The sequence below is a fragment of the Salmo salar genome, chromosome 11 (assembly GCF_965601325.2).
Source record: "Salmo salar chromosome 11, fSalSal1, whole genome shotgun sequence".
Classification (NCBI taxonomy): domain Eukaryota; kingdom Metazoa; phylum Chordata; class Actinopteri; order Salmoniformes; family Salmonidae; genus Salmo; species Salmo salar.
This window is the reverse complement of record NC_138301.1, coordinates 109,929,580-109,957,455: the sequence shown is the minus strand read 5'-3', so window position 1 is coordinate 109,957,455 and position 27,876 is coordinate 109,929,580. Positions and strand designations below refer to the sequence as shown.

The window sequence follows — 27,876 nt, the reverse complement described above, 5'->3', positions numbered from 1 at the left end:
TGCTGGTTAGAATAGTATATGTTGAATGATGCAGGATAAGCCAAAATCATGCATCTTGTATGGGAAATTCCATGCTACAAATACACACTGGTCTTGGGACTTTGTCTTGAAAACTGTGGGCCTATCTGCCATGTAGGACTACTGTGGAAATTGTGCTGTTATTTACTGCTTTGTTTACCTAGAATACCACACCTCAGTCCCCACTGGGATAAATAAACCTATTATATAATAACATTACAGCATGTATTTCCAGTCAAACGACCAGACAGCCCCCTTGTGGCCATGATATTCAGGTGCGCCATCAAATATGAATTTTTCTCCCTGTCTTTATTATCATGAAATGGGCTAAATTGACCTTTCGTCGTTCAATAACGTAAACTGTGAAGTTTGACCAAATTGACTTGAAATCAATCCTGTATTATAGCAACAATGTGTTGCCTTTGAAAAGCCTATTGTCATGGCGTCATTTAGGCTGCAATAGATTGCTATGTTCCGCGCGCCAAACCGCTCCCAGCCAATAGGCGCTCTCTGGGCAGCCTAGCAACGATAACTGGCTTTTAGGAACAGGTACATTCGCGTCAACATTTAAACACAGTCGCCTTCACTTCATTGAGTGCGTTCTGTGAGCCTCGCTTTTGACAAAGGAGATAGCCTACTATATATAAACTGCTACACAATTCGACTAACTGGGTGAGTTTAATGTTGAAAACAAATTGCTATTATTTAGTGTATTTCTTTGCTGTGGATTTGTTTTTGCATAGTGATGTGCATAGCCTAAACTGAAAGCACAGCTCACACATCTTAATAACTACTGGCTACTCAGAAATATTTCAAATAGCTTCGTGTGAGTCAGAAATGAATATGAGTTTTTTAGGGTTTTTTAATCGTCTCGCTTCAGGGCACTTATTCTATGACCGTCTCTTCAGCTGCTAGCCTGTTGCTTGACTTTTAAAGAAGATAGTCCACATTTCAATTGCCTAACATTAGCTGTATTGTTGAATGTGTTACATGTTTTAACTGATAGAATAATCCAAATGAATAGCCTACATGAATTTGCCGCCAAACATTGCAGGCAAATCAAACATCTGTTCAATAGAGTGACAGTAAATTACGTGCCTATAACTACCGGAAGAAGGAAGTGACTAAGAAGGAAGTGTCTGGTGTAGCCACGTGCAAACGAGTCCGATCCTCACGTGCTGTCTGTTCTACGATCAGAGACACCGGTCCAAGGATTTAGAAATACACATCAATATATAAATAAGATCAACTAGAATTTCAATTTGAAGCAGAAGGCAGGTGTGTGAGCACCCCGTGGTTTAGTACATCGGGAAGGATCTAATTAATGATTAGATGTAGCGCGTTAGAATTAATGCTACATACTGTAACCCAATGTTACAGTAATGGAAAAGGTTATGCTTTATGTCTGGTTAATAAAACAGTCCTATATGCATGTTGAAATGTTGTATAGGTCTAACACCCTGTATAAAAATACCCATATACCCTCTAAGTTTGTCACTGAATACTTAGTGTCTGTGTTTAGAAGTGAAGTGGTAACAGACTTTCGCCATCTGGCTCATTCAAGACATAGCCTTGTCTATACTGAACTACTGGCTTCTGAACATGGTAGAAGATGGTGAAGATCATTAATTACGCTGTAGCCTACAAATGATGGTGGGAGGGTATGGAGATGCTCGTCTCCCTTTAAGTTGTAGACTTAGAACGTGTGACAGGCTGAAATCACCAAGCACAAAAACATGACTTGATTTCAGATGTGATAAGATGACTGATATCTAACCTTTGTGGAATTAAAATACACTGCTCAAAAAAATTAAGGGAACACTAAAATAACATCCTAGATCTGAATGAATGAAATCATCTTATTAAATACTTTTTTCTTTACATAGTTGAATGTGCTGACAACAAAATCACACAAAAATAATCAATGGAAATCCAATTTATCAACCCATGGAGGTCTGGATTTGGAGTCACACTCAAAATTAAAGTGGAAAACCACACTACAGGCTGATCCAACTTTGATGTAATGTCCTTAAAACACTTCAAAATGAGGCTCAGTAGTGTGCGTGGCCTCCACGTGCCTGTATGACCGCCCTACAATGCCTGGGCATGCTCCTGATGAGGTGGCGGATGGTCTCCTGAGGGATCTCCTCCCAGACCTGGACTAAAGCATCCGCCAACTCCTGGACAGTCTGTGGTGCAACGTGGCGTTGGTGGATGGAGCGAGACATGATGTCCCAGATGTGCTCAATTGGATTCAGGTCTGGGGAACGGGCGGGCCAGTCCATAGCATCAATGCCTTCCTCTTGCAGGAACTGCTGACACACTCCAGCCACATGAGGTCTAGCATTGTTTTGCATTAGTAGGAACCCAGGGCCAACCGCACCAGCATATGGTCTCACAAGGGGTCTGAGGATCTCATCTCGGTACCTAATGGCAGTCAGGCTACATCTGGCGAGCACATGGAGGGCTGTGCGGCCCCCCAAAGAAATGCACCCCACACCATGACTGACCCACCGCCAAACCGGTCATGCTGGAGTATGTTGCAGGCAGCAGAACGTTCTCGACGGCGTCTCCAGACTCTGTCACGTCTGTCACATGTGCTCAGTGTGAACCTGCTTTCATCTGTGAAGAGCACAGGGCGCTAGTGGCGAATTTGCCAATCTTGGTGTTCTCTGGAAAATGCCAAACGTCCTGCACGGTGTTGGGCTGTAAGCACAACCCCCACCTGTGGACGTCGGGCCCTCATACCACCCTCATGGAGTCTGTTTCTGACCGTTTGAGCAGACACATGCACATTTGTGGCTTGCTGGAGGTCATTTTGCAGGGCTCTGGCAGTGCTTCTCCTGCTCCTCCTTGCACAAAGGCGGAGGTAGCGGTCCTGCTGCTGGGTTGTTGCCCTCCTACGGCCTCCTCCACGTCTCCTGATGTACTGGCCTGTCTCCTGGTAGCGCCTCCATGCTCTGGACACTACGCTGACAGACACAGCAAACCTTCTTGCTACAGCTCGCATTGATGTGCCATCCTGGATGAGCTGCACTACCTGAGCCACTTGTGTGGGTTGTAGACTCCGTCTCATGCTACCACTAGAGTGAAAGCACCGCCAGCATTCAAAAGTGACCAAAACATCAGCCAGGAAGCATAGGAGCTGAGAAGTGGTCTGTGGTCACCACCTGCAGAACCACTCCTTTATTGGGGGTGTCTTGCTAATTGCCTATAATTTCCACCTGTTGTCTATTCCATTTGCACAACAGCATGTGAAATTTGTCAATCAGTGTTGCTTCCTAAGTGGACAGTTTGATTTCACAGAAGTGTGATTGACTTGGAGTTACATTGTGTTGTTTAAGTGTTCCCTTTATTTTTTTGAGCAGTGTAGTATTATAATGAAATCAGGGGGGAAATCAGATTATTGTTATCACCATATTTAGTAGAGGGGATTTGTGTTTTTTTTTATCAGTTATCAACATGGATGAAAGAGTCCTGAATCAACACACCAGTATTTCAAGGAGAGACACGTTCTGAAGCTATCCTCTGTCCCTTGTTTGTATACAGACCCAAGAGTACCAGGATGACAACCCAGAAGAGTGCCCCAGTGGACCGGTGAGTTACTCACTTTTCATTGGTTGGATCATCTGAGACAAAAACCTGTAGGAAGCAGCTTTCACAAACTTCCTCACTCACTTTCCCTATTATCTCAGCACTGGATGGCGATCAGAGAAGAAATGACATGGTATATTGGTAATTACTCAGTAATAATAACCTAGGAATTACTTGTTTCTTTGGGATTCATTACATTAAGCACCACTAGGTAGTGAGTGTGTTGTAGGAGCGGTTGTGATGTGGCATGTGTCCCCCAACAGAGGCTGTGCTGTGGCCGTCATCATCTTCATGCTGGGACTGGGCACACTGCTGCCATGGAACTTCTTCATCACCGCCACTGAGGTACCACAACTTCTCTGTCACACCCACACAGCATCACTGCCACTGAGGTAGCACAACAACTTCTCTGTCACACCCACCCACCCACACAGCATCACTGCCATGGAGGTACCACAGCTTCTCTATCACACCCACCCACCCACACAGCATCACTGCCATGGAGGTACCACAGCTTCTCTATCACACCCACCCACCCACACAGCATCACTGCCACTGAGGTAGCACAACTTCTCTGTCACACCCACACAGCATCACTGCCACTGAGGTACCACAGCTTCCCTGTCACACCCACACAGCATCACTGCCACGGAGGTACCACAGCTTCCCTGTCACACCCACACAGCATCACTGCCACGGAGGTACCACAGCTTCCCTGTCACACCCACACAGCATCACTGCCACGGAGGTACCACAGCTTCCCTGTCACACCCACACAGCATCACTGCCACGGAGGTACCACAGCTTCCCTGTCACACCCACACAGCATCACTGCCACGGAGGTACCACAGCTTCCCTGTCACACCCACACAGCATCACTGCCACGGAGGTACCACAGCTTCCCTGTCACACCCACACAGCATCACTGCCACGGAGGTACCACAGCTTCCCTGTCACACCCACACAGCATCACTGCCACGGAGGTACCACAGCTTCCCTGTCACACCCACACAGCATCACTGCCACGGAGGTACCACAGCTTCCCTGTCACACCCACACAGCATCACTGCCACAGAGGTACGACAGCTTCCCTGTCACACCCACACAGCATCACTGCCACAGAGGTACCACAGCTTCTCTGTCACACAGCATCACTGCCACTGAGGTACCACAGCTTCTCTGTCACACCCACGCAGCATCACTGCCACAGAGGTACCACAGCTTCCCTGTCACACCCACGCAGCATCACTGCCACGGAGGTACCACAGCTTCCCTGTCACACCCACGCAGCATCACTGCCACGGAGGTACCACAGCTTCCCTGTCACACCCACGCAGCATCACTGCCACGGAGGTACCACAGCTTCCCTGTCACACCCACACAGCATCACTGCCACGGAGGTACCACAGCTTCCCTGTCACACCCACACAGCATCACTGCCACGGATGTACCACAGCTTCCCTGTCACACCCACACAGCATCACTGCCACGGAGGTACCACAGCTTCCCTGTCACACCCACACAGCATCACTGCCACGGAGGTACCACAGCTTCCCTGTCACACCCACACAGCATCACTGCCACAGAGGTACCACAGCTTCCCTGTCACACCCACACAGCATCACTGCCACAGAGGTACCACAGCTTCTCTGTCACACAGCATCACTGCCACTGAGGTACCACAGCTTCCCTGTCACACCCACGCAGCATCACTGCCACAGAGGTACCACAGCTTCCCTGTCACACCCACGCAGCATCACTGCCACAGAGGTACCACAGCTTCCCTGTCACATCCACACAGCATCACTGCCACGGAGGTACCACAGCTTCTCTGTCACACCCACCCAGCATCACTGCCACGGAGGTACCACAGCTTCTCTGTCACACCCACCCAGCATCACTGCCACAGAGGTACCACAGCTTCTCTGTCACACAGCATCACTGCCACTGAGGTACCACAGCTTCCCTGTCACACCCACACAGCATCACTGCCACAGAGGTACCACAGCTTCCCTGTCACACCCACCCAGCATCACTGCCACAGAGGTACCACAGCTTCTCTGTCACACAGCATCACTGCCACGGAGGTACCACAGCTTCTCTGTCACACCCACACAGCATCACTGCCACTGAGGTACCACAGCTTCTCTGTCACACAGCATCACTGCCACAGAGGTACCACAGCTTCTCTGTCACACCCACACAGCATCACTGCCACTGAGGTACCACAGCTTCCCTGTCACACCCACACAGCATCACTGCCACGGAGGTACCACAGCTTCCCTGTCACACCCACACAGCATCACTGCCACGGAGGTACCACAGCTTCCCTGTCACACCCACACAGCATCACTGCCACGGAGGTACCACAGCTTCCCTGTCACACCCACACAGCATCACTGCCACAGAGGTACCACAGCTTCCCTGTCACACCCACACAGCATCACTGCCACAGAGGTACCACAGCTTCTCTGTCACACAGCATCACTGCCACTGAGGTACCACAGCTTCCCTGTCACACCCACGCAGCATCACTGCCACAGAGGTACCACAGCTTCCCTGTCACACCCACGCAGCATCACTGCCACAGAGGTACCACAGCTTCCCTGTCACATCCACACAGCATCAGTGCCACGGAGGTACCACAGCTTCTCTGTCACACCCACCCAGCATCACTGCCACGGAGGTACCACAGCTTCTCTGTCACACCCACCCAGCATCACTGCCATGGAGGTACCACAGCTTCTCTGTCACACAGCATCACTGCCACAGAGGTACCACAGCTTCTCTGTCACACAGCATCACTGCCACTGAGGTACCACAGCTTCCCTGTCACACCCACACAGCATCACTGCCACAGAGGTACCACAGCTTCCCTGTCACACCCACCCAGCATCACTGCCACAGAGGTACCACAGCTTCTCTGTCACACAGCATCACTGCCACGGAGGTACCACAGCTTCTCTGTCACACCCACACAGCATCACTGCCACTGAGGTACCACAGCTTCTCTGTCACACAGCATCACTGCCACGGAGGTACCACAGCTTCCCTGTCACACCCACGCAGCATCACTGCCACAGAGGTACCACAGCTTCCCTGTCACACCCACGCAGCATCACTGCCACGGAGGTACCACAGCTTCCCTGTCACACCCACACAGCATCACTGCCACGGAGGTACCACAGCTTCCCTGTCACACCCACACAGCATCACTGCCACGGAGGTACCACAGCTTCCCTGTCACACCCACACAGCATCACTGCCACGGAGGTACCACAGCTTCCCTGTCACACCCACACAGCATCACTGCCACGGAGGTACCACAGCTTCCCTGTCACACCCACACAGCATCACTGCCACGGAGGTACCACAGCTTCCCTGTCACACCCACACAGCATCACTGCCACGGAGGTACCACAGCTTCCCTGTCACACCCACACAGCATCACTGCCACAGAGGTACCACAGCTTCCCTGTCACACCCACACAGCATCACTGCCACAGAGGTACCACAGCTTCTCTGTCACACAGCATCACTGCCACTGAGGTACCACAGCTTCCCTGTCACACCCACGCAGCATCACTGCCACAGAGGTACCACAGCTTCCCTGTCACACCCACGCAGCATCACTGCCACAGAGGTACCACAGCTTCCCTGTCACACCCACCCAGCATCACTGCCACGGAGGTACCACAGCTTCTCTGTCACACCCACCCAGCATCACTGCCACGGAGGTACCACAGCTTCTCTGTCACACCCACCCAGCATCACTGCCATGGAGGTACCACAGCTTCTCTGTCACACAGCATCACTGCCACAGAGGTACCACAGCTTCTCTGTCACACAGCATCACTGCCACTGAGGTACCACAGCTTCCCTGTCACACCCACACAGCATCACTGCCACAGAGGTACCACAGCTTCCCTGTCACACCCACCCAGCATCACTGCCACAGAGGTACCACAGCTTCTCTGTCACACAGCATCACTGCCACGGAGGTACCACAGCTTCTCTGTCACACCCACACAGCATCACTGCCACTGAGGTACCACAGCTTCTCTGTCACACAGCATCACTGCCACAGAGGTACCACAGCTTCTCTGTCACACCCACACAGCATCACTGCCACTGAGGTACCACAGCTTCTCTGTCACACAGCATCACTGCCACAGAGGTACCACAGCTTCTCTGTCACACCCACACAGCATCACTGCCACTGAGGTACCACAGCTTCTCTGTCACACAGCATCACTGCCACAGAGGTACCACAGCTTCCCTGTCACACCCACGCAGCATCACTGCCACGGAGGTACCACAGCTTCCCTGTCACACCCACACAGCATCACTGCCACGGAGGTACCACAGCTTCCCTGTCACACCCACACAGCATCACTGCCACGGAGGTACCACAGCTTCCCTGTCACACCCACACAGCATCACTGCCACGGAGGTACCACAGCTTCCCTGTCACACCCACACAGCATCACTGCCACGGAGGTACCACAGCTTCCCTGTCACACCCACACAGCATCACTGCCACGGAGGTACCACAGCTTCCCTGTCACACCCACACAGCATCACTGCCACAGAGGTACCACAGCTTCCCTGTCACACCCACACAGCATCACTGCCACAGAGGTACCACAGCTTCTCTGTCACACAGCATCACTGCCACTGAGGTACCACAGCTTCCCTGTCACACCCACGCAGCATCACTGCCACAGAGGTACCACAGCTTCCCTGTCACACCCACGCAGCATCACTGCCACAGAGGTACCACAGCTTCCCTGTCACATCCACACAGCATCACTGCCACGGAGGTACCACAGCTTCTCTGTCACACCCACCCAGCATCACTGCCACGGAGGTACCACAGCTTCTCTGTCACACCCACCCAGCATCACTGCCACGGAGGTACCACAGCTTCTCTGTCACACCCACCCAGCATCACTGCCATGGAGGTACCACAGCTTCTCTGTCACACAGCATCACTGCCACAGAGGTACCACAGCTTCTCTGTCACACAGCATCACTGCCACTGAGGTACCACAGCTTCCCTGTCACACCCACACAGCATCACTGCCACAGAGGTACCACAGCTTCCCTGTCACACCCACCCAGCATCACTGCCACAGAGGTACCACAGCTTCTCTGTCACACAGCATCACTGCCACGGAGGTACCACAGCTTCTCTGTCACACCCACACAGCATCACTGCCACTGAGGTACCACAGCTTCTCTGTCACACAGCATCACTGCCACAGAGGTACCACAGCTTCTCTGTCACACCCACACAGCATCACTGCCACTGAGGTACCACAGCTTCTCTGTCACACAGCATCACTGCCACAGAGGTACCACAGCTTCTCTGTCACACCCACACAGCATCACTGCCACTGAGGTACCACAGCTTCTCTGTCACACAGCATCACTACCACAGAGGTACCACAGCTTCTCTACCTTATCACAACCTGTCACACAGATTCACAACAAAAATCTGAACTGATTGACATGGATGAATATTACACATTCAGGCAATACTGTCTAATATTAGTTTGCTCTGTGATGAGAGTAGGGGGCTTGTGTCACCTATGTTCTCCCATTGTTTTCTGCTGAAGTATTTTGACGACCGCCTCAAAGGGACCGCGTTAAGTAACGGAACCACCCCGGTTACTAACGGAACCACCCCGGTTACTAACGGAACCACCCCGGGTTACTAACGGAACCACCCCGGGTTACTAACGGAACCACCCCGGGTTACTAACGGAACCACCCCGGTTACTAACGGAACCACCCCGGTTACTAAAGACTACAAGTTTGCCAGCTGGATGACTCTTCTAGCCCAGTTACCCCTGCTCCTCTTCACCCTGGCCAACTCCTTCCTGTATCAGCGGTGAGCAACATACTACAGGGTTCTACGTGTGTTACTGTTGATTCCACCTCTATAGTGTAGTGGTCTAACTCAACCTTCTTTTTCCTGTGTGGCAGTAGTATCAAAGAGAAGGTCCGGATTGCTGTCAGTATGGTCTCCATCCTCTTCCTCTTCCTCCTCACTGCCATCATGGTCAAGGTGCCCATGCAGCCCCACAGCTTCTTCTCTATCACCATGGCAACTATCTGGTTCATCAACTGTGAGTTGGTTCCCACCTGTCTTCATGTCTATGGGTCCGGTTGCATATAATGTAATTAGTAATCATATACAGTACCGTTCAAAAGTTTGGGCTCACTTATAAATGTCCTTGTTTTTGAAAGAAAAGCAAACATTTTTGTCCATTAAAGTAACATCAAATTGATCAGAAATGCAGTGTAGACACTTGCAAAACCCCAGTCTCAACGTCAACAGTGAAGAGGAGACTCCGGGATGCTGTCCTTCTAGGCAGAGTTGCAAAGAAAAATCCATATATCAGACTGGCCAATAAAAATAAAAGATTAAGATGGGCAAAAGAACACAAACACTGGAAAGAGTAGCTCTGCCTAGAAGGCCAGCGTCCTGGAGTCGCCTCTTCACTGTTGACGTTGAGACTGGTGTTTTGCGGGTACTATTTAATAAAGCTGCCAGTTGAGGACTTGTGAGGCGTCTGTTTCTCAAACTTTCTCAGTTATGCACCAGGGCCTCCCACTCCTCTTTCTATTCTGGTTAGACCCAGTTTGCGCTGTTCTGTGAAAGGAGTAGTACACAGCGTTGTACGAGATCTTCAGTTTCTTGGCAATTTCTCGCATGGAATAGCCTTCATTTCTCAGAACAAGAATAGACTGACGCGTTTCAGAAGGAAGTTCTTTGTTTCTGGCCATTTTGAGCCTGTAATCGAACCCACAAATGCTGATGCTCCAGATACTCAACTAGTCTAAAGAAGGCCAGTTGTATTGCTTCTTTAATCGGAACAACAGTTATCAGGTTTGCTAACATAATTGCAAAAGGGTTTTCTATTGCTCAATTAGCCTTTTTAAAATGATAAACTTGGATTATCTAACACAACGTGCCATTGGAACACAGGAGTGATGGTTGATGATAATGGGCCTCTGTACGCCTATGTAGATATTCCATATTGTAGCCGTTTCCAGCTACAATAGTCATTTACAACATTAACAATGTCTACACTGTATTCCTGATCAATTTGATGTTATTTTAATGGAGAAAAAAATGTGCTTTTCTTTCCAAAACAAGGACATTTCTAAGTGAGCCCAAACTTTTGAACGGTAGTGTAAGTAGTAGCATCATTGTTTTGACTGTTTTACCTGATGAAAATGTGTTCCGAGGAGATTTCATGTGTAAATACACTAATTTCTCACACATCCCCTCTCTCTCTCTCTCACACATCCCCTCTCTCTCTCTCTCTCTCTCTCTCTCTCTCACACATCCCCTCTCTCTCTCTCTCACACATCCCCTCTCTCTCTCACACACATCCCTCTCTCTCTCTCTCTCTCACATCCCCTCTCTCTCTCTCTCACACACATCCCCTCTCTCTCTCTCTCACACACATCCCCTCTCTCTCTCTCTCACACACATCCCCTCTCTCTCTCTCACACATCCCCTCTCTCTCTCTCTCACACATCCCCTCTCTCTCTCTCACACATCCCCTCTCTCTCTCTCACACATCCCTTCTCTCTCTCTCACACATCCTCCTCTCTCTCTCTCACACATCCCCCCTATCTCTCTCTCTCTCTCTCACACATCCCCCCTCTCTCTCACACAATCCCCCCTCTCTCTCACACATCCTCTCTCTCTCGCACACATCCCCTCTCTCTCTCACACATCCCCCCCTCTCTCTCACACATCCCCCCCTCTCTCTCACACATCCCCCCCTCTCTCTCACACATCCCCCCCTCTCTCTCACACATCCCCCCTCTCTCTCTCTCACACATCCCCCCTCTCTCTCTCTCACACATCCCCCCTCTCTCTCTCTCACACATCCCCCCTCTCTCTCTCTCACACATCCTCTCTCTCTCTCACACATCCTCTCTCTCTCACACATCCCCTCTCTCTCTCACACATCCTCTCTCTCTCTCACACATCCTCTCTCTCTCTCACACATCCCCCCCCTCTCTCTCTCACACATCCCCCCTCTCTCTCTCTCACACATCCCCCCTCTCTCTCTCTCACACATCCCCCCCCTCTCTCACACACATCCCCCCCCTCTCTCACACACATCCCCCCCTCTCTTTCTCTCACACATCCCCCCCTCTCTTTCTCTCACACATCCCCCCCTCTCTTTCTCTCACACATCCCCCCCTCTCTTCTCGCTCTCTCACACATCCCCCCTCTTCTCTCTCACACATCCCCCCCCTCTCTCTCTCTCACACATCCCCCCCTCTCTCTCTCTCACACATCCCCCCTCTCTCTCTCTCTCTCACACATCCCCCCTCTCTCTCTCTCTCTCACACATCCCCCTCTCTCTCTCTCTCTCACACATCCCCCCCTCTCTCTCTCTCACACATCCCTCTCTCTCTCTCTCTCTCACACATCCCCCCTCTCTCACACATCCCCCCTCTCTCTCACACATCCCCTCTCTCTCACACATCCCCTCTCTCTCTCACACATCCCCTCTCTCTCTCTCACACATCCCCTCTCTCTCTCTCACACATCCCCCCTCTCTCTCTCTCTCTCACACATCCCCCCTCTCTCTCTCTCTCTCACACATCCCCCCCCTCTCTCTCTCTCTCACACATCCCCCCTCTCTCCCTCTCTCTCACACATCCTCTCTCTCTCGCACACATCCCCTCTCTCTCGCACACATCCCCTCTCTCTCTCACACATCCCCCCTCTCTCTCTCACACATCCCCCTCTCTCTCTCACACATCCCCCCTCTCTCTCTCTCACACATCCCCCCTCTCTCTCTCTCTCTCTCTCACACATCCCCCCCTCTCTCTCTCTCTCACACATCCCTCTCTCTCTCTCACACATCCTCTCTCTCTCTCACACATCCCCCTCTCTCTCTCTCACACATCCTCTCTCTCACACATCACCCCTCTCTCTCTCTCACACATCCCCCCTCTCTCTCTCTCACACATCCCCCTCTCTCTCTCTCTCTCTCTCACACATCCCCCCTCATCTCTCTCACACATCCCCCCTCTCTCTCTCTCACACATCCCCCCCTCTCTCTCTCTCACACATCCCCCCTCTCTCTCTCTCACACATCCCCCCTCTCTCTCTCTCACACATCCCCCCTCTCTCTCTCTCACACATCCCCCCTCTCTCTCTCTCTCACACATCCCCCCCTCTCTCTCTCTCTCTCTCACACATCCCCCCCTCTCTCTCTCTCTCTCACACATCCCCCCTCTCTCTCTCTCTCTCTCTCACACATCCCCCCTCTCTCTCTCTCACACATCCCCCCTCTCTCACACATCCCCCCTCTCTCTCACACATCCCCTCTCTCTCACACATCCCCTCTCTCTCTCACACATCCCCTCTCTCTCTCTCACACATCCCCTCTCTCTCTCTCACACATCCCCTCTCTCTCTCTCACACATCCCCTCTCTCTCTCTCACACATCCCCTCTCTCTCTCTCACACATCCCCTCTCTCTCTCTCACACATCCCCCTCTCTCTCTCACACATCCCCCTCTCTCTCTCTCTCACACATCCCCCCTCTCTCTCTCACACATCCCCCCTCTCTCTCTCTCTCTCACACATCCCCCCTCTCTCTCTCTCACACATCCCCCCTCTCTCTCTCTCACACATCCCCCCTCTCTCTCTCTCACACATCCCCCCTCTCTCTCTCTCACACATCCCCCCTCTCTCTCTCTCACACATCCCCCCTCTCTCTCTCTCACACATCCCCCCTCTCTCTCTCTCACACATCCCCCCTCTCTCTCTCTCACACATCCCCCCTCTCTCTCTCTCACACATCCCCCCTCTCTCTCTCTCACACATCCCCCCTCTCTCTCTCTCTCTCTCACACATCCCCCCTCTCTCTCTCCTCTCTCACACATCCCCCCTCTCTCTCTCTCACACATCCTCTCTCTCTCTCACACATCCTCTCTCTCTCTCACACATCCTCTCTCTCTCTCACACATCCTCTCTCTCTCTCACACATCCTCTCTCTCTCTCACACATCCTCTCTCTCTCTCACACATCCCCCCTCTCTCTCTCTCACACATCCTCTCTCTCTCTCACACATCCCCCCTTCTCTCTCTCTCTCTCACACATGCCCCCTCTCTCTCTCTCTCTCTCACACATCCCCCCCCTCTCTCTCTCTCACACATCCTCTCTCTCACACATCCCCCCTCTCTCTCTCTCACACATCCCCCCTTCTCTCTCTCTCACACATCCCCCCTCATTCTCTCTCACACATCCCCCCCTCTCTCTCTCTCACACATCCCCCCCTCTCTCTCTCTCACACATCCCCCCTCTCTCTCTCTCACACATCCCCCCTCTCTCTCTCTCTCTCACACATCCCCCCCTCTCTCTCTCTCTCTCTCACACATCCCCCCCTCTCTCTCTCTCTCTCACACATCCCCCCTTCTCTCTCTCTCACACATCCCCCCTCTCTCACACATCCCCCCTCTCTCTCACACATCCCCTCTCTCTCACACATCCCCTCTCTCTCACACATCCCCTCTCTCTCTCACACATCCCCTCTCTCTCTCTCACACATCCCCTCTCTCTCTCTCACACATCCCCTCTCTCTCTCTCACACATCCCCCTCTCTCTCTCTCACACATCCCCCTCTCTCTCTCTCACACATCCCCCCTCTCTCTCTCTCTCTCACACATCCCCTCTCTCTCTCTCACACATCCCCTCTCTCTCTCTCACACATCCCCTCTCTCTCTCTCACACATCCCCCCTCTCTCTCACACATCCTCTCTCTCTCGCACACATCCCCTCTCTCTCTCACACATCCCCCCTCTCTCCTCTCACACATCCCCCTCTCTCTCTCACACATCCCCCCTCTCTCTCTCTCACACATCCCCCCTCTCTCTCTCTCACACATCCCCCCTCTCTCTCTCTCACACATCCCCCCTCTCTCTCTCTCTCTCTCACACATCCCCCCTCTCTCTCTCTCTCTCTCACACATCCCCCCTCTCTCTCTCTCTCTCTCACACATCCCCCCTCTCTCTCTCTCTCTCTCACACATCCCCCTCTCTCTCTCTCTCTCACACATCCCCCTCTCTCTCTCTCTCACACATCCTCTCTCTCTCTCACACATCCTCTCTCTCTCTCACACATCCTCTCTCTCTCTCACACATCCTCTCTCTCTCTCACACATCCTCTCTCTCTCACACATCCCCCCTCTCTCTCTCTCACACATCCCCCCTCTCTCTCTCTCACACATCCCCCCTTCTCTCTCTCTCTCTCTCTCTCACACATGCCCCCTCTCTCTCCTCTCTCTCTCACACATCCCCCCTCTCTCTCTCTCTCACACACCTCCCCCCTCTCTCTCTCTCTCTCTCACACATCCCCCCTCTCTCTCTCTCTCTCTCACACATCCCCCCTCTCTCTCTCTCTCTCTCACACATCCCCCCTCTCTCTCTCTCTCTCTCACACATCCCCCCTCTCTCTCTCTCTCTCTCACACATCCCCCCTCTCTCTCTCTCTCTCTCACACATCCTCTCTCTCTCTCTCACACATCCTCTCTCTCTCTCTCACACATCCTCTCTCTCTCTCACACATCCTCTCTCTCTCTCACACATCCTCTCTCTCTCTCACACATCCTCTCTCTCTCACACATCCCCCCTCTCTCTCTCTCACACATCCTCTCTCTCTCTCACACATCCCCCCTCTCTCTCTCTCTCTCTCTCTCACACATCCCCTCTCTCTCTCTCTCACACACCCCCCCCTCTCTCACACATCCCACCCTCTCTCTCTCTCTCACACATCCCCCCCTCTCTCTCTCTCTCTCACACATCCTCTCTCTCTCTCACACATCCCCCCCTCTCTTTCTCTCACACATCCCCCCTCTCTCTCTCTCACACATCCCCCCTCTCTCTCTCTCACACATCCCCCCTCTCTCTCTCTCTCTCTCTCTCACACATCCCCCCTTCTCTCTCTCTCTCTCACACATCCCCCCCTCTCTCTCACACATCCCCCCCTCTCTCTCTCACACATGTCCCCCCCCTCTCTCTCACACATCCCCCCCCTCTCTCTCACACATGTCCCCCCCCTCTCTCTCACACATCCCCCCCCTCTCTCTCACACACCCCCCCCCCCTCTCTCTCACACATCCCCTCTCTCTCTCTCTAGCTTTTGGAGCAGTGCTCCAGGGCAGTCTGTTTGGGCTGGTGGGTCTGCTCCCCCCGAGGTACAGCACATTGTTTATGAGTGGTCAGGGATTGGCAGGGATCTTTGCTGCCATGGCTAGTCTGTTCTCTATCCTCAGTGAGTATACATTTCCATACTTTCACCTCTAACTTGTTATTATGTAAATTGTGTTTTTATCCTGATTAATGCTGAGTTTCTCTACATTCTCTCTGTGTAGGTAAAGCAGACAAGGCCAGTGCTGCTCTTGGGTACTTCATAACCCCCTGTGTGGCAACACTGGTCACCTTGCTTAGCTACTTACTACTGCCACACCTGGTGAGTGGCTACAGCAGTTTCATGACAGGAGGACAACAGCCAGTTCAACTACTATTGCTTAGGATATTACAGAGGAATGTACTCATAAGATTTTCTGTTGTGTTCCAGGAGTTTGCCCAGTGACCAACCTGAGACCACAGACGAGCTTCTCAAGGGGGCCGGTGGGTTTCAACACTATCTTCCATCTGTTAACTAAGAGTATCTTAAATAATACATCAGTCTAATCCCCGCCCCCCAAAACATGCACTCCCTTTACCTACTAGCACTGGCTTCGCTTTACCTGCTAGCACTGGCTTGGCTTTACCTACTAGCACTGGCTTGGCTTTACCTACTAGCACTGGCTTGGCTTTACCTGCTAGCACTGGCTTGGCTTTACCTGCTAGCACTGGCTTTGCTTTACCTACTAGCACTGGCTTGGCTTTACCTACTAGCACTGGCTTGGCTTTACCTGCTAGCACTGGCTTGGCTTTACCTGCTAGCACTGGCTTTGCTTTACCTACTAGCACTGGCTTGGCTTTACCTACTAGCACTGGCTTGGCTTTACCTACTAGCACTGGCTTGGCTTTACCTACTAGCACTGGCTTTGCTTTACCTGCTAGCACTGGCTTTGCTTTACCTGCTAGCACTGGCTTTGCTTTACCTGCTAGCACTGGCTTGGCTTTACCTACTAGCACTGGCTTGGCTTTACCTACTAGCACTGGCTTTGCTTTACCTGCTAGCACTGGCTTTGCTTTACCTGCTAGCACTGGCTTGGCTTTACCTGCTAGCACTGGCTTTGCTTTACCTGCTAGCACTGGCTTGGCTTTACCTGCTAGCACTGGCTTTGCTTTACCTGCTAGCACTGGCTTTGCTTTACCTGCTAGCACTGGCTTTGCTTTACCTGCTAGCACTGGCTTTGCTTTACCTGCTAGCACTGGCTTTGCTTTACCTGCTAGCACTGGCTTGGCTTTACCTGCTAGCACTGGCTTGGCTTTACCTGCTAGCACTGGCTTTGCTTTACCTGCTAGCACTGGCTTGGCTTTACCTGCTAGCACTGGCTTTGCTTTACCTGCTAGCACTGGCTTTGCTTTACCTGCTAGCACTGGCTTCGCTGATAACTACCTTATTGAGGAGAAATGTACTTACTACGACTGTGATGTGTTTGTCTCACCTAGCGATCTTAAGATGAATGCACTAACTGTAAGTTGCTCTGGATAAGAGCGTCTGTTAAATGGTTAAAACAGGGATGTCAAACTCATTCCACTGAGGGCCTAGTGTGCAGGTTTTTTCCTTTCAATGAAGACCTAGACAACCAGGGGAGGGGAGTTCTTTACTAATCAGTGACCTTAATTCATCAATCAAGTACAAGGGTGCAGTGAAAACCCGCAGACACTGCCCTTCGTGGAATGAGTTTGACACATGGACTAAAATGTAAACATTTAAAACTATTAACGGAGCTTCCCGAGTGGCGCAGGATGTCTTAACACCATACCCAAACCGTGCGTCCGCGTGCGCCATCGTGGGCAAATTGATTTTGTCCCCCCACACCAAACGCGATCACGACACACTCTAAACAAACTCTGAACCAATTATATTAATTTGGGGACAAGTCGAAAAGCATTAAACATTTATGTCAATTTAGCTAGCTAGCTTGCAGTTGCGAGCTAATTTATCCTGGTATATAAACATTGAGTTGTTATTTTACCTGAAATGCACAAGGTCCTCTACTCCGACAATTAATCCTCCTTCCGGGCTTTATCATCTTTGGACTTAATATGGCGATTAGCAATTAACTTTCATAAGGTGTATTACCACCACCGACCTCCATTCATCTTCCAGTCACCCAGGTGGGTATAACTAATGAGGAGATGGCGCGTGGGTATAACTAATGAGGAGATGGGAGAGGCAGGACTTGCAGCGCGTTCTGCGCCACAAACAGAAGCAACTTCTATTTTAGCGCCTGGCAACGCAGACGCCCGTTGGCACGCGCGAGCAGTGTGGGTGCAATGATGGAATAACATGTATGTGTAGATTTATTTTGCGTGCTCGAGCGGTGTGGTCAACATGTAAGGCACTGCATCGCAGTGCTAGACACGTCACTACAGATCCGGGTTTGATCCTGGGTTGTGTTGCAGCCGGCCGCGACCGGGGAACCCATGAGGTGGCGCACAATTGGCCCAGCGTCGTCTGGGTTAGGGGAGGGTTTGACCGGCCGGGATGTCCTTGTCCCATCGCGCTCTAGCAACTCCTTGTGGCGGGTGTACGGTGTTTCCGGGTTAAGCGAGCAGTGCGGCTTGGCAGGGTCGTGTTTCGGAGGACGCATGGCTCTTGACCTTCGCCTCTCCCAAGTCCGTACGGAAGTTGCAGCGATGTGACAAGACTGTAACTACCAATTGGATATCATGAAATTCGGGAGAAAAAAGGGGTAAAAAAATAATAAAAATAAATGATTAACAAATACCATATACCTTATAGAGGAGCTATTAATAATTAATTCATTTATGTGCAGTGATTTTCCTTAAAACAAAGTATTGTTACAGCCTAAAACTAAGTACTGACTATTTTCTCACTTCCTCTGAAAGACAAAGAAAAATTAGCGTTGGTCAATGGCGACCTAAATGGCTTCAACAATAAACCCATAATAACCAATGGTGATTTTGAGGCCAGTGGGACCAAAGAAGCCCTGTTCATGATGGAGCAGACTGACAGTCACACCAGGTCATCTGTCCTGGCAGTCTTCAAAAAGGTGCCTTGTCCTCCCTTTATCCCACTGTCATTCAAATCTCAATTCAAATACCATTCTTTTCTCAAACATTTCCCTAACATTTTGTTTGTTACTGTTGTACAGATTTGGGTGATGGCCCTTTGTGTGACATGTGTGCTGCTGGTCACACTGTCAGTTTTTCCTGCTGTCACAGTAAAAGTGAAGAGTGTGTATGGAAACAAGGAGTGGGGTGAGCAAACAGTTGGGATAATAATAATAGCCTAGTTATGTCCAGTTAAGACAGTTGTGGTTAAATAAACCAGAGAGGGCGTGGGATGTAACTTTTTTTAGCATGGCTGTGCTGCAGTCGTAAGCCGATTGGCAGTTTGCTATGCTGAACAAACTGGATTACAGCTGTATGTCTGTCTTTCAGACCAATACTTTCTCTGTGTCTGCTGCTTCATCGTCTTTAACGTCATGGACCTGATTGGCCGCAGTGTCACCTCTATGGTTCAGTGGGTGAGTGACGTCTGTCCCCTTCCTTTACTACCAGTAACTGCAATAAATAGCTGCTCCAATACCTCAAACATGTTTCTCCTGCCTAACAGTCTCTGTTTGTCTTTATCCATCCACAGCCCTCAAAGAGAAGCGGTCTGTTCCCTGTGCTTGTGGTGTCCCGTGTGGTCTTCATCCCTCTCATCATGCTGTGCAACATTGACAACCGCCAGTACCTGCCAGTCCTGTTCTCCCATGACATTGCCTTCCTTGTTATCATGACATTATTTGCCTTGTCCAATGGCTATTTAATTTGTCTCTGCATGTCTTACGCACCTCAGTGAGTCACCAAATTGATATCTACCTGAATTTATTTAACAGTTTAGTCAAATTGTTCCTTCTGCTGGTTTTGTTTAATTCAATGTAACTTGTTATTACGTTGTAGTAACAACTTGGGCAGTTTGTTCCACAGTATCTGACCTGTCCTCTGTTCTCTTCCCCAGGTTGGTGAGGACTAAAGACTGTGAGACAGCGGGGGCCTTGATGACCTTCTTCCTGGCTCTGGGTCTGGCTCTGTCTCTAGGGGCAGCGCTCTCTTTCCTCCTGAGGAACCTGCTCTAGAATATTTATGATTTACTCACTGAAGGGAAATAGATGAGACATCTTCCATAATGCCGACGCAAATGTATATGGATATTTAAAATGAAGTAAGGTTATTGTACACTGATCTACACTGAACAAAAATATCAACGCAACATGCAACAATTTCAAAGATATTACTGAGTTACAGTTCATATGAGGAAATCATTAGGCCCTAATCTATAGATTTCATATGACTGGGAATACAGATTTGCATCAGTTGGTCACAGATACCTCAACAACAAAAAAGGTGTGGGCATGGATCAGAAAACCAGTCAGTATCTGGTGTGACCACCATTTGCTTCATGCAGCCTGACACATCTCCTTTGCATAGAGTTGATCAGGCTGTTGATTGTGGAATGTTGTCCCGCTCCACTTCAATGTGCGAAGTTGCTGGATATTGACAGGAACTGGAACATGCTGTTGTACACATCGATCCAGAGCATCCCAAGAATGCTCAATGGGTGACATGTCTGGTGAGTATGCAGGTCATGGAAGAACTGGGACATTTTCAGCTTCCAGGAATTATGTTCAGATCCTTTTGGCATGGGGCCGTGCATTATCATGCTGAAACATGAGGTGAGGGCGGCGGATGAATGGCATGACGATGGGCCTCAGGATTTTGTCACGGTATCTGTGCATTCAAATTGCCATCAATAAAATGCAATTGTTCATTGTCCGTAGCTTATGCCTGCACATACCATAACCCCACCACCATCATGGGGCACTCTGTTCACAACGTTGACATCAGCAAACCGCTCGCCAACACGACGTCGTACACACTGTCTGCCATCTGCCCAGTACAGTTGAATCCGGAATTCATCCGTGAATAGCACACTTCTCCTGCGTGCCAGTAGCCATCGAAGGTGAGCTTTTGCCAGGACAACGAGCACACAGACAGTTTGTGCAGAAATTCTTTGGCTTTGGTCGTGCCAACCAACAGTTTCATCAGCTGTCCGGGTGGCTAGTCTTGGACGATCCCTTAGGTGAAGAAGCCGGATGTGGAAGTCCTGGGCCTGTGTGGTTGTGAGGCCAATGGATGTACTGCCAAATTCTCTAAAATGATGTTGGAGAGAAATGAACATGCAATTCGCTGGCAACAGCTCTGGTGGACATTCCTGCAGCCAGCATGACAATTGCATACTCCCCTCAAATTTGAGGCATCTGTGGCATTGTATTGTGTGACAAAACTGCACATTTTAAAGTGGCTTTTTATTGTCCCCAGCAGAAGATGCACCTGTGTAATGATCACGCTGTTTAATCAGCTTCTCCATATGCCACACCTGTCAGGTGGATGGATTATCTTGGCCAAGGAGAAATGCTCAGTAACAGGGATGGAAACAAATCAGTGCACAACATTTTTGCGAAATAAGCTTTTTGTGCATATGGAATATTTCTGGGATCTTTTATTTCAGCTCATGAAGCATGGGACCAACACTTTACATGTTGTACATTATATGGATATACATTATATCTATTTATTTATTTCACCTTTATTTAACCAGCTAGGCAAGTTGAAAACAAGTTCTCATTTACAATTGCGACCTGGCCAAGATAAAGCAAAGCAGTTCGACAACATACAAAAACACAGAGTTACACATGGAGTAAAACAACATACAATCAATGATGCAGTAGAAGAAAAAAAAATAAGACTATATACAATGTGAGCAAATGATGTGAGATAAGGGAGGTAAAGGCAAAAAAATGCCATGGTGGCAAAGTAAATAAAGTATAGCAAGAAAAACACTGGAATGGTAGATTTGTAGTTTGAAGAAAGTTCAAAGATAAAATATAAATAATATGGTGCAAAGGAGCAAAATAAATACAGTAGGGGAAGAGGTAGTAGTTTGGGCTAAATTATAGATGGGCTATGTACAGGTGCAGTGATCTGTGAGCTGCTCTGACAGCTGGTGCTTAAAGCTAGTGAGGGAGATAAGTGTTTCCAGTTTCAGAGATTTTTGTAGTTCGTTCCAGTCATTGGCAGCAGAGAACTGGAAGGAGAGACGACCAAAGGAGGAGTTGGCTTTAGGGGTGACCAGAGAGATATACCTGCTGGAGCGCGTGCTACAGGTGGGTGCTGCTATGGTGACCAGTGAGCGGAGATAAGGGGGGACTTTACCTAGCAGAGTCTTGTAGATGACCTGGAGCCAATGTGTTTGGCGACGATTATGAAGCGAAGGCCAGCCAACGAGAGCGTACAGGTCGCAGTGGTGGGTAGTATATGGGGCTTTGGTGACAAAACGGATGGCACTGTGATAGACTGCATCCAGCTTGTTGAGTAGGGTATTGGAAGCTATTTTGTAAACGACATCGCCGAAGTCGAGGATTGGTAGGATGGTCAGTTTTACGAGGGTATGTTTGGCAGCATGAGTGAAGGATGCTTTGTTGCGAAATAGGAAGCCAATTCAAGATTTCACTTTGGATTGGAGATGATTGATGTGAGTCTGGAAGGAGAGTTTACAGTCTAACCAGACACCTAGGTATTTGTAGTTGTCCACATATTCTAAGTTAGAACCGTCCAGAGAAGTGATGCTGGACAGGCGGGCAGGTGCAGGCAGCGATCGGTTGAAGAGCATGCATTTAGTTTTACTTGTGTTTAGGAGCAGTTGGAGACCACGGAAGGAGAGTTGAATGGCATTGAAGCTCGTCTGGAGGGTTGTTAACAGTGTCCAAAGAAGGGCCAGAAGTGTACAGAATGGTGTCGTCTGCATAGAGGTGGATCAGAGATTCACCAGCAGCAAGAGCGACATCATTTATGTATACAGAGAAAAGAGTTGGCCCAAGAATTGAACCCTGTGGTACCCCCATAGAGACTGCCAGAGGTCCAGACAGTAGGCCCTCCGATTTGACACACTGAACTCTGTCAGAGAAGTAGTTGGTGAACCAGGCGACGCAATCGTTTGAGAAACCAAGGCTACTGAGTCTGCCGATGAGGATGTGGTGATTAACAGAGTCAAAAGCTTTGGCCAGGTCAATGAATACGGCAGCACAGTATTGTTTCTTATCGATGGCGGTTACGATGTCGTTTAGGACCTTGAGCGTGGCTGTGGTGCACCCATGACCAGCTCTGAAACCAGATTGCATAGCGGAGAGGGTGCGGTGGGATTCGAAATGGTCGGTAATCTGTTTGTTGACTTGGCTTTCGAAGACCTTAGAAAGGCAGGGTAGGATGGATATAGGTCTGTAGCAATTAGGGTCAAGAGTGTCACCTCCTTTGAAGAGGGGGATGACAGCAGCTGCTTTCCAATCTATGGGAATCTCAGACGACATGAGAGGTTGAACAGGCTAGTAATAGGGGTTGCAATAATTTCGGCAGATAATTTTAGAAAGAAAGGGTCCAGATTGTCAAGCCCAGCTGATTTGTAGGGGTCCAGATTTTGCAGCTCTTTCAGAACATCAGCTGAATGGATTTGGGAGAAGGAGAAATGGGGGAGGCTTGGGCGAGTAGCTGTGGGGGGTGCAGTGCTGTTGAATGCAGTAAGGGTAGTTAGGTGGAAAGCATGGCCAGCCGTAGAAAAATGCTTATTGAAATTCTCAATTATAGTGGGCTTATCGGTGGTGACAGAGTTTCCTATCCTCAGTGCAGTGGGCAGTTGGGAGGAGGTGTTCTTATTCTCCATGGACTTTACAATGTCCCAGAACTTTTTAGAGTTGGAGTTGCACGAAGCGAATTTCTGTTTGAAAAAGCTAGCCTTGGCGTTTCTAACTGCCTGTGTGTATTGGTTTCTAACTTCTCTGAAAAGTTGCATATCGCGGGGGCAGTTCGATGCTAATGCAGAACGCCACAGGATATTTTTGTGTTGGTTAAGGGCAGTCAGGTCTGGGGAGAACAAGGGCTATATCTGTTCCTGGTTCTATATTTCTTGGAAGGGGCATGCTTATTTAAGATGGTTAGGAAGGCATTTAAAAAAAATAACCAGGCATCCTCTACTGACGGGATGAGGTCAATATCCTTCCAGGATACCAGGGCCAGGTCGATTAGAAAGGCTTGCTCGTTGAAATGTTTCAGGGAGCGTTTGACAGTAATGAGTGGAGGTCGTTTGACCGCTGAACCATTACGGGTGCAGGCAATGAGGCAGTGATCGCTGAGATCTTGGTTGAAAACAGCAGAGGTGTATTTAGAGGGCACGTTGGTTAGGATGATATCTATGAGGGTGCCAGTGTTTGCGGCTTTGGGGTTGTACCTGGTGGGTTCATTAATAATTTGTGTGAGATTGAGGGCATCAAGCTTGGATTGTAGGATGGCTGGGGTGTTAAGCATGTCCCAGTTTAGGTCACCTATTAGCACGAGCTCTGAAGATAGATGGGGGGCAATCAGTTCACATATGGTGTCCAGAGCACAGCTAGGGGCCGAGGGGGGTCTATAGCAGGCGGCGACGGTGAGAGACTTGTTTTTGGAGAGGTGGATTTTTAAAAGTAGAAGTTCAAATTGTTTGGGTACAGACCTGGATAGCAGGACAGAGCTCTGCAGGCTATCTCTGCAGTAGATTGCAACACCGCCCCCTTTGGTCGTTCTATCTTGTCTGTCTATATAAGGTACAGTACCAGTCAAAAGTTGACACACCTACTTTCTACGTTGTAGAATAATAGTGAAGACATCAAAACTATGAAATAACACATATGGCATCATGTAGTAACCAAAAAAGTGTTAAACAAATCAAAATGTATTTTAGATTTTAGATTCTTCAAAGTAGCCACCCTTTGCCATGATGACAGCTTTACACACTCTTGGCATTCTCTCAACCAGCTTCATGAGGAATGTTTTTCCAACAGTCTTGAAGGAGTTCCCACATATACTGAGCACTTGTTGGCTGCTATTCCTTCACTCTGCGATCCAACTCATCCCAAACTATCTCAATTGGTATGAGGTCAGGTGATTGTGGAGGCTGGGTCATCTGATGCAGCACTCCATCACTCTCCTTGGTCAAATAGCCCTTACACAGATGTAGGTGTGTTGGGTCATTGTCCTGTTGAAAAATAAATAATAGTCCCACTAAGCACAAACCAGATGGGATGGCGTATCGCTGCAGAATGCTGTGGTAGCCATGCTGGTTAAGTGTGTCTTGAATTCTAAATAAATCACAGACAGTCTCACCAGCAAAGCACTCCCATACCATCACACCTCCTCCTCCATGCTTCACGGTGGGTTTTTGCGACTGCACTTGAAGAAACTTTCAAAGTTCTTGACATTTTCCGGATTGACTAACCTTTATGTCTTAAAGTAATGATGGACTGTTGTTTCTCTTTCATTTTTTGAGCTGTTCTTGGCATAATATGGACTTGGTCTTTTACCAAATAGGGCTATCTTCTGTATACAACCCCTACCCTGTCACAACACAACTTATTGGCTCAAACACATTAAGAAGGAAAGAAATTCCACAAATTAACTTTTAACAAGGCACACCTGTTAATTGAAATGCATTCCAGGTGACTACCTCATGAAGCTGGTTGAGAGAATGCCAAGAGCGTGCAAAGCTGTCAAGGCAAAGGGTGGCTACTGTGAAGAATCTCAAATATAAAATATATTTCTATTTGTTTAACACTTTTTTTGGTTACTACATGATGCCATACAGTGGGGGCAAAAAAGTATTTCATGATTTTGTATGTTTGCCCACTGACAAAGAAAGGATCAGTCTATAATTTTAATGGTAGGTTTATTTGAACAGTGAGAGACAGAATAACAACAAAAATATCCAGAAAAACACATGTCAGAAATGTTATAAATTGATTTGCATCTTAATGAGGGTAATAAGTATTTGACCCCCTCACAATCAGAAAGATTTCTGGCTCCCAGGTGTCTTTTATACAGGTAACGAGCTGAGATTAGGAGCACACTCTTAAAGGGAGTGCTCCTAACCGCAGCTTGTTACCTTTCAAAAAGACACCTGTCCACAGAAGCAATCAATCAGATTCCAAACTCTCCACCATGGCCAAGACCAAAGAGCTCTCCAAGGATGTCAGGGACAAGATTGTAGACCTACATAAGGCTGGAATGGGCTACAAGACCATCGCCAAGCAGCTTGGTGAGAAGGTGACAACATTTGGTGCGATTATTCGAAAATGGAAGAAACAAAAGAACTGTCAATATCCCTCACCCTGGGGCTCCATGCAAGATCTCACCTCGTGGAGTTGCAATGATCATGAGAACGGTGAGGAATCAGCCCAGAACTACACGGGAGGATCTTTTCAATGATTTCAAGGCAGCTGGGACCATAGTCACCAAGAAAACAATTGGTAACACCCTATGCCGTGAAGGACTGAAATCCTGCAGCACCCGCAAGGTCCCCCTGCTCAAGAATACATATGCATGCCCGTCTGAAGTTTGCCAATGAACTTCTGAATGACTCAGAGGACAACTGGTGAAAGTGTTGTGGTCAGATGAGACCAAAATGGAGCTCTTTGACATCAACTCAACTCGCCGTGTTTGGAGGAGGAGGAATGCTGCCTATGACCCCAAGAACACCATCTCCACCGTCAAACATGGAGGTGCTTTATGCTTTGGGGGTGTTTTTCTGCTAAGGGGACAGGACAACTTCACCGCATCAAAGGGACGATGGACGGGGCAATGCACCGTCAAATCTTGGGTGAGAATCTCCTTCCCTCAGCCAGGGCATTGAAAATGGGTCGTGGATGGGTATTCCAGCATGACAATGACCCAAAACACACGGCCAAGGCAACAAAGGAGTGGCTCAAGATAAAGCACATTAAGGTCCTGGAGTGGCCTAGCCAGTCTGCAGACCTTAATCCCATAGAAAATCTGTGGAGGGAGCTGAAGGTTCGAGTTGCCAAACGTCAGCCTCGAAACCTTAATGACTTGGAGAAGATCTGCAAAGAGGAGTGGGACAAAATCCCTCCTGAGATGTGTGCAAACCTGGTGGCCAACTACAAGAAACGTCTGACCTCTGTGATTGCCAACAAGGGTTTTGCCACCAAGTACTAAGTCATGTTTTGCAGAGGGGTCAAATACTTATTTCCCTCATTAAAATGCAAATCAATTTATAACATTTATGACATGCGTTTTTCTGTCTCATGTGTCTTATTCTGTCTCTCACTGTTCAAATAAACCTACTATTAAAATTATAGACTGATCATTTCTTTGTAAGTGGACAAACGTACAAAATCAGCAGGGGATCAAATACTTTTTCCCCCCACTGTATGTGTTATTTCATATTGTTGATGTCTTCACTATTATTGTACAATGTAGAAAATAGTAAAAATCATGAAAGACCCTGGAATGAGTAGGTGTGTCCAAACTTTTGACTGTTATTGTATATATTTTTTTATGGAAGTATTTGGTTCTGGTTGAGGATTTTACTTTTGTATTTTTATACTGTATTTATTATTTTCCTTTTCACTATATTGTTATTGCATCTCATGATCATTTAAAGGTTTTCATACACAATATTTCAGCCTTTGTCGAGACTATTTTTACGGGAAAAGTCTAGGGTCTATGGCACATAGACATCATGTATTCCATTCATTTTTTGCCACTGTCTCTGTGACATTTCGATGGTTTAAAAATGTTTATAAAAACGTTTGCAGAAAGACAAAATGTTTTTCCTCTGTCTCTCATGTCTGTTAGCTAATGCAGGCAGCAGGGGAGTGTTGGATTCGGGGTAAACTTTGAACATTGAGATATTAAAGACATGATAGATCAGACGCATAGTATATAAAGGAGTGAGAAGGTAATGGTTCTCTGTAGTAAGACAACTAAGCTTGGAATGTGCTGAGTGCAGGGAAAACAATTGCATGTGACAGTACTGATAAGGGGAGAAACCATTGAAGGCTCATATCACTTAGTTCCCTGCTTAGCAAGAAGGATGCAATGTTTAGAGATAAGGGGGCGACTCCACCTAAAGGGGGAAGCCATGTCTTTTGTCTGAATACAGCTGTATCGACCCTTTGGGAAGAATTAAACTTGGTTAAGCTTC

General features: G+C 48.9%; 1 protein-coding gene across 1 annotated transcript; it reads left to right on the top strand.

Moving 5' to 3' along the window:
- Positions 1–550: 550 nt before the first annotated feature.
- On the top strand, positions 551–27,876 carry LOC106563710 (equilibrative nucleoside transporter 2). The gene is given in 13 exon segments (XM_045688896.2): positions 551–690; positions 3,568–3,615; positions 3,876–3,957; positions 9,234–9,508; positions 9,607–9,746; positions 15,796–15,930; positions 16,031–16,166; positions 16,237–16,289; positions 18,660–18,853; positions 18,956–19,061; positions 19,245–19,330; positions 19,447–19,646; positions 19,810–27,876. Coding segments are annotated over 12 exon segments (1,557 nt in total). The 5' UTR covers positions 551–690; positions 3,568–3,583; the 3' UTR covers positions 19,928–27,876.